This window comes from Typopeltis vanoorti, chromosome 13, assembly GCF_054136105.1.
Source record: "Typopeltis vanoorti isolate ZY-2024b chromosome 13, IOZ_Tvanoo_1.0, whole genome shotgun sequence".
In the NCBI taxonomy this organism is placed as follows: domain Eukaryota; kingdom Metazoa; phylum Arthropoda; class Arachnida; order Uropygi; family Thelyphonidae; genus Typopeltis; species Typopeltis vanoorti.
In genome coordinates, this window is record NC_143561.1 from 92,291,012 (window position 1) to 92,304,743 (window position 13,732).

Below are 13,732 nucleotides of genomic sequence, written 5' to 3' on the forward strand. Positions count from 1 at the left end.
TTCATTCATCACCTTCATCTACAGAACATTCAAACTCGCTATGCAAATATTTACACCCCATTTCCTAGCAAAACTTTCAGGGATAGGCTTTTGTTCTGTGAAAACTGTCTTCTGTATCCATCTCTTAATCTCCTCTTATCAACTTATGCGGCTCAAGCCATTTCTTTGTTAACATTCTGGTTTCCTAATATTTTCAATATTCATCTCTAGACCATCCTTACACATTCTGCTGTTCCTATTTACCAGCATTCCTCTTACAAGGTCTAACACAGATAAATGAGACTGTGCCTCCATCTCTTTTTATTTAACAAATTGAGAAAATCAACTATGATCTCCTTAAAAATAGTTTCCTTCTGATTTGACACACAGCTGCATACGATACTGCCAACGTTGAAAGCAATTCTGCAGAACATTTTCTGAAAGGCTGTTGAGGATCTCCGTCATTTTTGCTTTCACATCTTTTATCGACAAAAAAATGGATTCCAGAGACTTGATCTTTGGAAAGAGATAGAAGTCACAGGGAGCCAGGTCTGGATGATGTTGTGATTAGGTAAAAATTGCTTCACAGAGAAAACGTTGTAAACTGGAGTGTTATCTTGGTGCAAAATCCAACCATTTCTCCACAATTCTGGTTGTTTCCTTCTCACGCATTTGCGCAATTTCATCAAGACTTCAAGGTAATACCGCTGATTTACCATCTGCCACTGGGAACACACTCTGTCATTACAATACCCTGGATATTGAAGAAAACAATCAACATTGCCTTGAATTTTGAATGACTCAAGTGTGCTTTTTTTGGTCTTGGAGATGTTGATGACTTCCACTGAAATGATTGTCGCTTGGTTTCCAGATCATACATAAATATCCAAGTTTCATCATACGTAATTACAATTCAACAAATCTGGTTCATACTTAATGTGCTGAAAAAAGTCCAAACAGTACCTTGTGACATTCTTTTTATTCATTTGGCAACATTTTTGGAACCATTTTTGCACAAACCTTTTTCATGTTCAATTCTACCTTTAAAATGCATCAAACACTTTCCTTGTTCAAATGAACTTTCTCAGCTATAGCTCGAACACCCAACCTTCTGTCTTTTTGAATCACATCTCGCACTTTTTTAATGTTGTCATCAGTAACTGCTGTGTGTGGGCGGCATGGACGATCATCATCTTTCACGCTTTCTCTGCATTCCAAAAATCATTTGTGAGATTTAAAAATGCGCCACAAGACATGCAGTCTTAGCCATAAGCCTCAGTCAATAATTGAAAAGTTTCTGTTGCAGATTTCTTCAGTTTCAAAAGAAACTTGATGTTAACTCACTGTTCACTCTTGCACTCTAACATTTTCAGACCAAGGGTAAGAAAACGTCTAAACATGCATCCACTGTGAGCCTTATCTCACAGCGATAGGTTAGAGCATGCTCTATAATGTCTCTCCCCTCCTACTCTCCGTTCTGAAGCTATAGGGTTAGTCTTGTTTTTTTTGTGTCAGACCTCATAGTCTAGCAATTCTCTATTGTTTGCATTATTACTTCTGAAATACATCCACTCATTTCAATGTCTTATCCAATAAAACCATAATGTGATTTCTTGCTTATGCTCTGCTTATAGAGCACAGTATTTGTGCCTTAAGTCTAAAGCGTAAGACCTTATACCTGCCAACAATGAACAATCATTTACTTATTAGTGTCAGTCCTTCAAATTGTTCTGAAATATTAATTTAGTCTCATTCTTTATAGCTTACTTCTCAACTTTCTACACTAAATATCATTGAATCAGCATATACCTGAACATCTCCTTCAAATCATTCCTGATATAACTAACATATAAATCCTGTGCCATCCAAGCCACTAATCCATTCCTAACTACTACAAAATTCTTGGGGTAATAATAATAATAATGGGGTCAGTTTTAGGGCCATTACTATTTAATTTGTATATTAATGATATTGGCGAAGATTTTGATGGAGATATTCAGTTGTTGGTATATGATGCAAAATTCAGACGAACCATAAAGAGTAGTGAAGATGTTGTGGCCTTGCAAGAAGACTTGAATAAATTCAGTGATTAGGCATGGAAATGGGGATGTGAGTTCAATGTTGCAAAATGTAAGGTTTTAAAATTTGGAAAACAAAGATGGGATGCAGAATTTATGCTTGGTGAGAATATATTATTGGAGGTAGAGGAAATAAGAGATCTGGGGATGATAGTGGATAAGGATCTAAAATTTAGGGGACACATCACCAAAATTGTGAAGACAATAAAAAGAGAATGATGCAGAGGACACTGACATGTAGAAGTAGGGAGATTCTTGTTCCGTTGTATAAGGCTTTGATTAGGCCACACATGGACTATTGTGCCCAGATTTGGTCACCAGGTTTTCAGAAGGATGAAGAGATGTTGGAAAGGGTCCAAAGGCGACTGACTAAGGTAGTTTCTGACCTCTGGAATATTGAGTATGAGGAAAGATTGAGAAGATGTAAATTGTAGAGTCTGATGGAGAGGAGGAAGAGGGGAGATATGATAGAGACCTACAAGTTGGTAAGGGGTTCTTATAAGATCAATGGTGAAGAAGTTCTACAGAGAATAGTGGGAGATCAGAGGAGAACCAGAGGTCATCCCTGGAAACTGTATAAAGAGGGTGTGAGTAGGGGAGTGAGAGGCAGGTTTTTTTCGTGCTGAGTTGTGAATGATTAGAATGCCTTGCCTGAGAGTGTGGAGTCTGTTTAAGACACGGTATGATGAGATATGTGTGTGTGTGTGTGTGTGTGTGTGTGATAAAAGGACCACCCAGATGAGTCTTTGACTCCATGAGGTCTTGGGGTAATAATACTTTCTCGTGCATATATAATAATAATGACAATAACTGTTTACAATGTATATTATTATAATATTCATAATGATGATTATTACAGATGTTTCTTTGCAATTTTACACTCTATATATACAATACCAATGGATATAATCACTCTATATTGCATACTTTTGTTAGTTATTACATACATTACATACATTTGATTACATATGATACATTACTTACATTTGTTTACATATGATACTTACATTACATACATTGGTTTACATGTGATACATACATTACATGCATTTGGTTACATATGATACATCTTGGATGAGAACTAATTTCTCTGCTTTCATTCTCGAAGCTTATATGTAAGCTTATCTGAGGATGACACCAATTGGTTATTATTTATTGTTTTTTTTTTTTTTTTTTTTTTTTTTTTTTTGTGTTGGGAAGCTACGAAATCTATGATTGAGAAATTCGGGCACATGCATGCACGCGCGCACACAATAACTTGGAATGTATTGATGCGTCGCTGAACTGGAAGCTTGAACGAATATATTGTGTTTCATTAAGTTTGTATGGTATTTTGGATGCGTGTTTCTTGTTCATAGTATGTCCTTAGGGCTCTTTTCAGGCTATTGTAGTTTGTAAGGTTTCTGTATTCAAAAGGGCAATTTGTTTATCACGTCTGGGATGTAGAAGTTTCGCGTGGCCTTTCCATAGTGATTATTGTATTTATATGTGATATAATTAGTTCTCTGAGGTCTTGTTATACAGTATGTATTTCTGATTGTCCTATAGTTGGCATCAAAATAATGTTTTAGCAAAGCTGCATAGTGACATAAATGTTTTGCTGTCAGTATTTTGTGTTCTGACATTGCAGTATATATAAAGTCGTTATTTTCTCTTTGTTCCCTGAAGATCAGTTTTATCATTTTGTACTGTAGCGGCATTAATCTATTTCATTTGTAGGGTGCACAGAAAGCATATGTTGTTATAGCGTATCTTAACATATTTTGGCATAGTGCTTTGTATATTAGTGTTTTTAGGCATATGGGAACTATGTCTTTTAACCTGCAGAGTTTGCCACTTATTTTTCGGAGTTTGTTGTGTAGATGGTTTATGTGGCTATTCCAGTTCATATCTGCATCGAAGTAAATTCCAAGGTATCGTATTGTTTCAACCTGAGTGATTGTAGTGGTTTTGCTGTTCTGTGTGTTTTTTATGTTGGAATGTGGTTATTGGATGGTTATATATTTGTTATCAACTGGTCGCGTCAGTGGATTTCTGAATATCACCAATTTTGTCTTTTCTGAGTTTAGGTGTATGGAGTTTTTTGTGAGCCAGTCTATGATCAGATTTATGTAATGTTGCATATTTGTTTGGGCTATGTTTACGTTATTGCTGTATCATCTGCATATTGGAATATCTTACCTTTGAGTGGTAGCTAATTAATATGGTGCGTGTAAATGTTGAATAGAGTTGGGGAGAGTACAGCTCCCTGTGGTACTCCACAGGTTACTGGTAGCTCTCTGCTTCGGTTTGATCCAATACATGTGATATGCTTTCCATTTTGAAGGTAGTTTGTAAACCACCTGTGAAGAGGCCTGTCTATTCCAACATGCCTCAGCTTTTCTAAGAAGGTCTGATGTGTAAGTGTATCGAATGCTTTAGTTAGATCAATAAAGACTACCATGGCAATTTTGTTTTTGTCTAAGGCGGTATTAATTACGTCTGCGAAGTCTTCCAAGAGAGATGTTGTTCCCTTATTTTTCTGAAAACCATATTGTGTTTTGGGGATAATATGAAAGGTCTCTGTGTATGCTGTGAGTTTCTTCAGTATGATCTGCTCCATAATTTGATTGATAATTGGTAATGTTGCTATGGATCTGTAATTGCTGATTAAATTTCTTTTTCCATGCTTCTATATGGGTGTGATTATGGCGGTCTTTAGCATACTTGGTATTTGTCCTGTTTTAAATATTTTATTTATTAATTTTAGTAGGATAGGACTTAAACTAGTTACATGTTGCTTTATATCTTTAGGTCTTATACCATCAATTCCTGGGTCTTTATTTGGTTTGATTTGATATATTGCAGAGAGAAGTTCTGCTTCTTTTATGGTTGGGAACCATAATGTCTGTTTTGATTGTGGTCCAAGTGGAGGGTCACGTTTTGTGATTGGGGGAATATTTCTGTGCAGTTCTTGGATGGAGTCTGCAAAGTATTGGTTAAAGTCATTTGCTAGTTGTTGGATAGTTTTTGTGTCTTTCATGAAGCTGTGTTTTATGGTTTCGGAGGCAGTGGTGTTGGGAACACAATCTAGCATCTCATCGATCAGCTGCTAGGTTTGTTTCATGTTGTTTTGTGCAGAGGTTATTTTGTCTCTGTAGTAGCTTCTTTTTGCATTTCTGATTTGTGTTGTAAGACGATTCCTTGTTATCTTATATTCAGTTTTTAAAGTTGTGTTATTTGGATATCGCTTTAATTCTTTCTGTGTATTTCTAGGATTAAGTTTTGTGTTATCCAAGGATTTTGTGTTGTTTTTGAACGAATTCTGACTTTCTTTGTAGCTTTCTTATATATTTCCTCCAGTGTGAGTTTAATGTTGCTGTATAAGATATCTGCTGAATCTGATGCCAGGTGTTCCCAGTCTGTTTTTTTTTATTTCGTGGTTGACTATTTCTTCTTCTATTATTTTTTTTTTGTCGCTTTTCTTCTGTGGGACATTGCATTAATATTGTCTTAGTGTGCAGGTTTAGAGCGGTGAAGTAATGGTCTGCTACTTTTCACTTCATAACTGATGCAGAGTAACTGTTTGGTGGTGCTCGGACATTTATATGATCTAGACAGGAGGCAGTGATAGTATTTCCGAATATTTCTTCTCTAGTACATGATGTTATTGTTGGTATTAGATTATACATGGATAGTGTGTCTAGGTATTGTACAGTGTTGTTCTGGTTTTCGTTTGCAATATTTATGTTTATATCGCCAATTATCATTAGGTATTCGGTTGAGCATATTTCTTGGCGTGAAAGCCAGAAATTGAGTTCGTGCAAGAATTTTTTCATGTTTAGGTTTGGTGGCCTGTAAATAGCATTTAGTATTATGGGGTGCTGTCTATTGGTGGTATTAGTGATTTCGAGGCAAAGGATTTCATCATGCTCAAACTGATAGGCCGTTTCTTTTGCTATTAATTTTTGTTTGATAAATATTAATATTCCACCCCCTCTTTTTGTTTGGCAGCATGATCTATGTTGTTGGAAGCCTGGAATTTGGAAAGCAGTCGCTTCGTCATTAGTTATGGATACTTCTGTTAGTATCAATATATCAATAATATCAGTGTAATATTGGTTATTGTTACAGGCTCAGATAAGCCTGTAACAATAACCAATGTTTTCGGATGCTTTTTATAATAATAATAATAATAATAATTCCAAAATATCACAGTACATATTTTTCAAAATAGAACATATCTGGGCTAAAGTGGTGAATCTTACATTATATGGTTTCAAAACTCTAATATTTTATCTCTGTAAGAGACATCAGAGAATATAATAATAATAAATTATCATGCATGTAGACAGACACAAAATAAAATGGAAATGATAAAACTTAAAGCCTGAAGTCTTATGAAGGACACCCTCTAATGGATGCTAATATGATTGGCTTTGAGCAGTAAGTCTAAGAATTAGTTTCTCACATGTATGTGTATATATAAGAGTACAATCTATGACATAATTTGCTAGATTTGGAAATCATAATGGTGGTGACAGATGCAGCCTTATATTCTTCTAAATGGACACTGATGGATCTTCCAGTTGGCCCATAATAAGATAACTTGCAGCTATGTAACTTTATATTATGGAAACTGAGAGGGGAGGAAGCATTCCTGGTATTTTGGGGAGCATAGAAGGGCAGCTAATTTGATGATTTGAAGCAGAGAAGCAATTATATTTCCAACTCTAGATATTTTTTTTTCCCTGAGATATCCTAGATATGTGGATTAATAATAAAATTATTGTAGAAAGATGAAAGGATTGTGGGAAAGATGGAGAGGTTGACTTCATTATCATCATCTGCTTCAACAGTTTCTGTTGAAGCAGAAACTCGAGTCAGGCAGATCAAGTTCTCCATTTCTTTTTCTTTCTGACTTTCCATTTTTTTTCTTTATGAACACTGTTTATACTGCTGTAGTTAAAATCGCCAATAATGATTACTCGTTTTGCACTTGTCAAACTTAACTGCCTAAACATCTCTGCTCTTCTCCTCCTGTGTTCCCTGGCCTAAAAGTGGCATGAAAACTGGAGAAAAAGATATCCTTGATGTATGGAGTAATTACTTCAAAAAATTGCTAAATGAAACAATCAGTGACAGCACAGATCCCACTAAATATTCCATTCTGCTCACTTCCACCTCACACTCTCAACACTATCAGCCATTTCCAAATGCTCTACTCACAATCACAGACATCCATACCATGGGCATGGATGTCTGGGATTGTCCTACTAACGGTCCACCATATGCACTGCTGTAACTTGTGTCCTAGTGCAGTATGATCTTTGATGTCATTGTGCCATAAAAATCAATAACAAACAAACATCCTCCCCCCCAGACTTCACTTGACTCTGCAATATACCATATATTTTCTCATCTCCTAAATGACTATCCCCACAAGAGGTCCCCCATGCTACCATCCTCCTTGGCAGCTCTAGTTCCCCAGCCCTGATAAAATCTCTTTAGACTGCATCTTTCTATGTTCACATGTAACTCATCTCTTGTATACAATTCTCTTCTGTCATCAAATGCACTCCAGGCATCCACATAATCCAATCCTCACTTTTTGACACATTCTTGCTGTTATGTCATTCATTATTGATGCTCTTCTGAACTCTGTATTATCATATCTATGCAATACATTATCATCCCTCTCAAGCTGTTCTACTGCACACCTCTAATGTTAACCTCAGATCTCTTGCCACGTGATTCATGCTACCTCGCAAGTCATTTATGCCTACTATCACTGTCGTTTCATTCACACATTCAATATGCTTAATTGCCATGGCCACACTCATTATTGTTCCTCCAGGCATGTACTCTTAGGCAACATGTAACAGAGGGAACAAGAGGTTCAAGAGTTTTGGATTTGGTTATAGCATCAGAAGAGTTGATAATAACTGAGATGACATCTCTCCCACCAGTTGGAGAGAGTGACCATATGGTTTTGACTTGGAAAATGAATAGACATGCAGGAGTATCAAAGAGATGGGAACTTATGTGGAATTATAAAGTAGGTGATTATAATAGTCTTAGATGTCAACTTCGGGAAGTTTCATGGAGGGAGGAATTGGAAGGCCAGGATATCATTAGTGCGTGGGAAATTGTGAAAGAATATTTGTTAGCAGCAATGGTAAGTTGTATACCAAGAGTGAAGAAGAGGACACAATTTGGAGTAAAGTGGATAACAAACAATATTAAACAGGAATTGCATGCAAAAAAGAGTCTATGGAAGAGATATAAGGAGACAGGTGAAGAGAAGATGCATGAAGAATATAAGACACAGGCCAGAAGAGTGACTAGTGTGGTAAGGAAAGCGAAACTAGAATATGAGAAGAGATTGGCCCTAAGATCCAAAGAAAATCCTAGGGAATTTTTTAGCTATGTGGCCAGTAGGAGGAGAAATGACTGTGGAAGAATGATATTGTGGGATAAAAATGAGAATAGAGTGACTGATGCAGAGGACATTGGGGAATTGTTCAATGAACACTTTATTGGCGTATTTCATCCTAGAGGAGTCAGTTTTAATGCTAGAGGGATAGTGCTGGTTCGAGGTTTAGAGGTACAGGAGGAGAGTGTGTTTCAGATACTGATTACTCTGGATGTCAGTAAAGCTGAGTGACTGGATGGCATTTCACCACGAGTTTTGAGAGAATGTGCTAGGGAACTGAAAGTGCCTTTAACCTGTCTTTTCAATGAAAGTCTGGCTGCGGGAAAGGTGCCCAGGGAATGGAAGGAAGGTAAGATAGTGCCATTGCATAAGGGTGGGAACAGACTGGAAGTGTCTAATTATAGGCCAGTCTGTGTGTCATCAGTAATTGTTAAGATCTTGGAGAAAGAGTGAGGGTCCGTATATAGCATTGGGAAGATGAGGGTAATGTTATCTGTGAGAGTCAACATGGATTTGTGAAAGAGTGCTCTTGTTTTAGCAACATGCTAGCCTTTTATAATAAAGTTACAAGAACATTAGATGAGGGAAAGGCATATACTGCAATTTTCTTAGACTTAGCGAAGACATTTGACAGGGTGCCACATGATAAGCTGATATTTAAGTTGCAGCACATGAGTCTGGATATCAGATTGGTCCACTGGATTCAGGATTGGCTGTCTGATAGGTATCACATAGTTGTGTATGGTGGAGCAGCTTCAAGGAAGCAGAGGGTTACAAGTGGGGTCCCACAGGGCTCAGTACTAGGATCTATATTGTTTAACCTTTATATCAATGACATTGCCAGTGGATTGCAAGGGGATATTCAGTTGTTTGCGGATGATGCAAAGCTGGGAAGGATTATTAGTAATAGTGCAGATGTGGTAGCCCTGCAAGAGGATCTGAATAAGCTAGATAGATGGACAAATGAATGGGGGGGGGGTGTCAGTTTAATGCAGCAAAATGTAAGGTCTTGAGGTTTGGGAAACATCAATGGAATGCTGCATTCTCTATGGGAGGAGTTATACTGGAGGAAGTAGGGGAGACAAGAGATCTGGGGTTGATGATTGATAGAAACCTGAAATTTAGGGGACATATTGCAAAGGTGGTGAAGGTAACACAGAGGAGTGCTGCAATTATGAGAAGGACACTGACCTGCAGAGATAAAAGGGTTATCATTCCGTTGTATAAGTCTCTGATCAGACCACACTTAGACTATTGTTCTCAGATTTGGTCCCCAGGATTTGAAGGGGATAAATTAACTGTGGAAAGGATACAAAGACGGATGACAAAGATGGTTTCAGGATGTACAAGGACAGTTATGAGGATCGGCTGAGGGAATGTGGACTGCAGAGTTTGGTGGATAGAAGGAGGAGAGGTGATATGATTAAAACTTTTAAACTGTTGAGAGGTGGTTACAGGGTTGACACTGGGGAGTTCTTTCGCTTGGTTGAACAGCAGGAAGGAGTGATGACAAGAGGTCATCCCTGGAAGTTACGAAAGGAAACTGTGAGCAAGAGGGTGAGGAGTGGTTTCTTTGTGTGGTGGGTGGTTGAACTGTGGAATGCACTGCCTGATGGAGTGGTGAGAGCAAGAATGGTCAATGAGTTTAAGGAGTGGTATGATAGACTTTGTGTTTCTTAAGGGGAACCTCCCCTCAATGAATCTTGACAGACTTTGTGTTCTTAGGAAGGACCTCCCACGATGAGTCTTTTGACTCCATGGAAGCCTGAATAATAACAATAATAATAATAATAATGCTTGCTTCATTAAAAGAACTTTGAGTAGTTTTAATGTGTTCCTCTTCAAACAGAAGAAATAACGCACATTCCTATCCCTATGTACAAGGCATCAGTGAATGTACAGCAAAAGTTTTAAAACCACTGAATATTTTTGTTGCCTTTCGACTGTTTAGAAAAATCTCCACCTTTCTCACTTCTCCTAAGAACAAGCTTCCACATCTTAATCATCCAAGTGTCTACCAGATTCCGTGCTCTTGTGGATTATCTTATTTCGGACAATCGGGAAGATCTGCCTCTATTCGGCTAGAAGAACACCAATCTTATATTGAATACTTTAAATCTGAAAAGTCTGGACTTGCAGAACATGCCATCTTCACTAGATATAGAGTTCATTGGAGAAAGACAAGAGTTCTTCACAAAAGTCGGTTCCTCATGGAACACCTTTATAAAGAAACATCTGAAACTCTGCTTCATTCTGCTAACTTAAACAGATCCAACAGCTTACGTCTGTCCCCTTTATGGGAGATAGTACTTTACAAATCAGCTAATCCTTGCTAACTTTTTATTGTATTAATTTTTTTTTTTTTTTTTTTTAGGAAATTTATTGACCTTTTTAGTTATCTTACACCAGCTACTTTGGTGGCGCTTTTTGGAATTGTCAGTTATTGTTTAATTTGAGCTTAATATGTACTGAAGATGCCTGCACACAGGCAAAAATTATACTATTAAATAATCTTTGTACGTGAGTTTTTTCCGTTAGTAATTTTGTATCGATATGTCTACTCACGGCATACCTCTTTTAAAACTTATAAATAATAATTTTCATTATTCCAGTCTTGTTCATCCTTTGCTAATAAATATACAATGTAAAAATGTGCTTCCTGTGATTCATTTTTGGTCACAGATGATTAATATCATTTCTACTTAGTACGCACACAACACCAGAACAATATCATCAGATATGTGTTTGTATACAAAAAAAAATAAATAAATAAATAAACACACACACACACACGTAAATATTTTTTTGTTTACAGATGAGTAATCCATTTCAACATAGTGTGCACACTGTGTCAGAATGATCCTCATCAAATGTGTTTGTGTACATATATACATTATATGTATGGGGGGGGGGGGTATATCTTTTTTTTTGTGTGTTGTTTTCAGATAGGTAATACCGTTTCTACACTGTGTACACCATGTTGGAGTGATATCATCTGTGTGCATGTATGAGTGCAATACACTGCTTGAAAAGAAGTCAACAGACACCCACCATAGGCAAGGTGCATTGTGCCATGAACACGTTACTGGTTTGTAGCCAGTATAAACTGGATGAATATAATGCTCCCAAGTCACTGTGTGTTAAAGTGAAATGACTATGAGAAGGGGGTGCAGGGTTTGAAAGAAGCATTGTGATAGGATGCGATTTTGCAGGCCTATCTCTTCAGCAAATTGTTGACAAATTGGAGCATTTCAGGTCAACATTTAGTGATACCATACTGAGATGGAAGCACAGGGAGCCAACTGCAAGTGGCACCTACAGTGGACAGTCCACCACACCCACCAAACATGAGCATAGGGTGCTAAGAAGGATAATATGAAAAAACTACCATTTATTGGCCAACACATTAAATGTGGAGTTCCAGACATCAACTGGAACACAAATCTGCACAAAAACCAAGGCTGACAACATGGGTTTCTGTAGTGGGACTACAATATACAAGCCTCACATTACCTGAGCCAACATGCGGCATTGTCTTCAGTTGAGCAAAGAATGTTGGTGCATTACCTCTTTCGGCAAGACAATGCGCCATGTCACAACACTGCTCCTGCTGTAACTGCATGGTTTGTGGACATGAACTTCACCACACTTCACTGGCCTACACAGAGCCCTCATCTCAACCCTACTGGACATTTGTGAGATGAACTGAAGCATCAGGTAATGTCAAAGGACATCACTCCCACAGCAATCCAGGTCTTCCTGTAGACCATTCTTCCTGTAGGCATGTAATGCCTACAGGAAGAATGGTCCAAAATTCATATTTATCACTAGCTTGTGGAAAATATTCCCTGTAAGACTGCTGCAGTCATTGCAGCAAAAGATCCTACAACTTATTAAGGTGGGCGCCATGGCTGTTTGTTCCTCAAATATAGTGTCCCCCTGACATCTTTCCAAGCAGTGTGTGTGCACTCAAATTATAAATAGTATTTTTCTTTGATATCGATCGGGTTCTAGATGCTAGTCTTTAATTTTCATTAATTATTTTATATATCCGAGTAAACCTGTTGCATAAAAAAAAAAATATATATATATATATACAGTATATACACACACACACACGCACATATATGTGTGTGATGATGACGATAGTATCATTCTAATGATGTATATACAGTACATCGTCCAATGTGTGTATATAATTACCTTAAGGTAATTTTGTAGAGGTAATTCATAAAATTAAATACGGATACGTAATTGAATCCCTCAGTAGAAATGCAGACTTCTAAACTAATGATTATTCTAATTAAAACTGTTGTAAATAAGCATTTCTCTTATATTCTGTAATATACAACGTGCATACAGGTTGTGAATAAAAAGGTGAAGTAACTGACTCGTGTGCCTCAACACAGATCGTCACGTTAACCCAAATGTTGATGACAAACACTGACAACGAATAAAACCTTTTAGATTTGTAGAATTTGTTGAGCACAGCAGCGTGCTCGGAGAGTGAAAACGCATTTCCTCAATACTAATTTCAATTTCACATCAGGAATACTTACTGGGTATAAATAAAATACAAGAAATAACATAAATGCAACAAAAGTCACAGCAAAAATTGCAAAATCCAACATCTCGTAACTGTCATAGGAATAAAATAAATAAATAAAATAATGTAATATTTAATTTCACCACCTGAAGTATAGGCTAAGAGAGGGCAGTTTTGTAAACCTCCACTAAATTTTTTTTATATGGCCCAGAAAATGATTTCAAAGAAACACATCTTAAAATAAAATAAATAATAAATACAATACATACAAGAATAAGAAACTTTAAGTAAGATTAAGACTGTTACCCAGGACTATAAGCATAGCGTTCAAGAATCTGACAGCCGTGATCGTCTAGTGGTTAGGACATTGCGTTGTGGCCGCAATAACCCAGGTTCGAATCCTGGTCACGGCAGTTTAATAAAATTCAATTTTTTTTTTTTTTAGTACACTTTAAAACTGATTGCTTAGGCTTCTTCCGTTTATTTTTCTTTAAATTTTTTTTATTCCATTTTGATTGTATTAATCGACAATTCTAATATCTTATTCGCTTATATGAAAATAACATGAAATTATCACAATTTTTGAGAACTTTTCAATTCCTCGACCGACCAGCATAAGATATCTTCATATTATTATCATTATTATGTGACACCTCCAGGGAGTCCAAAGACTCATCGAGGGAGAGTGTGCCAACAGCATCGAACGATTGATTC

General features: G+C 36.9%; 1 protein-coding gene and 1 non-coding gene across 2 annotated transcripts in view; one reads left to right on the forward strand and one right to left on the reverse strand.

The window, feature by feature from the left end:
* LOC150100366 (cytochrome P450 20A1-like) overlaps window positions 1-13,131 on the reverse strand; it is a 185,839-nt gene extending 172,708 nt beyond the window's left edge. Inside the window, exon 1 of the mRNA XM_090402738.1 lies at window positions 13,032-13,131. Within this exon, the coding sequence (XP_090258864.1) occupies window positions 13,032-13,103 (72 nt within the window). The 5' untranslated portion in view covers window positions 13,104-13,131. The remainder of the gene's footprint in view (window positions 1-13,031) is intronic.
* Window positions 13,132-13,359: 228 nt separating this feature from the next.
* TRNAH-GUG (transfer RNA histidin (anticodon GUG)) lies at window positions 13,360-13,431 on the forward strand. Its single transcript has one exon. It is a non-coding gene; the product is annotated as a tRNA-His (tRNA).
* The last annotated feature ends 301 nt before the right edge of the window (window positions 13,432-13,732 follow it).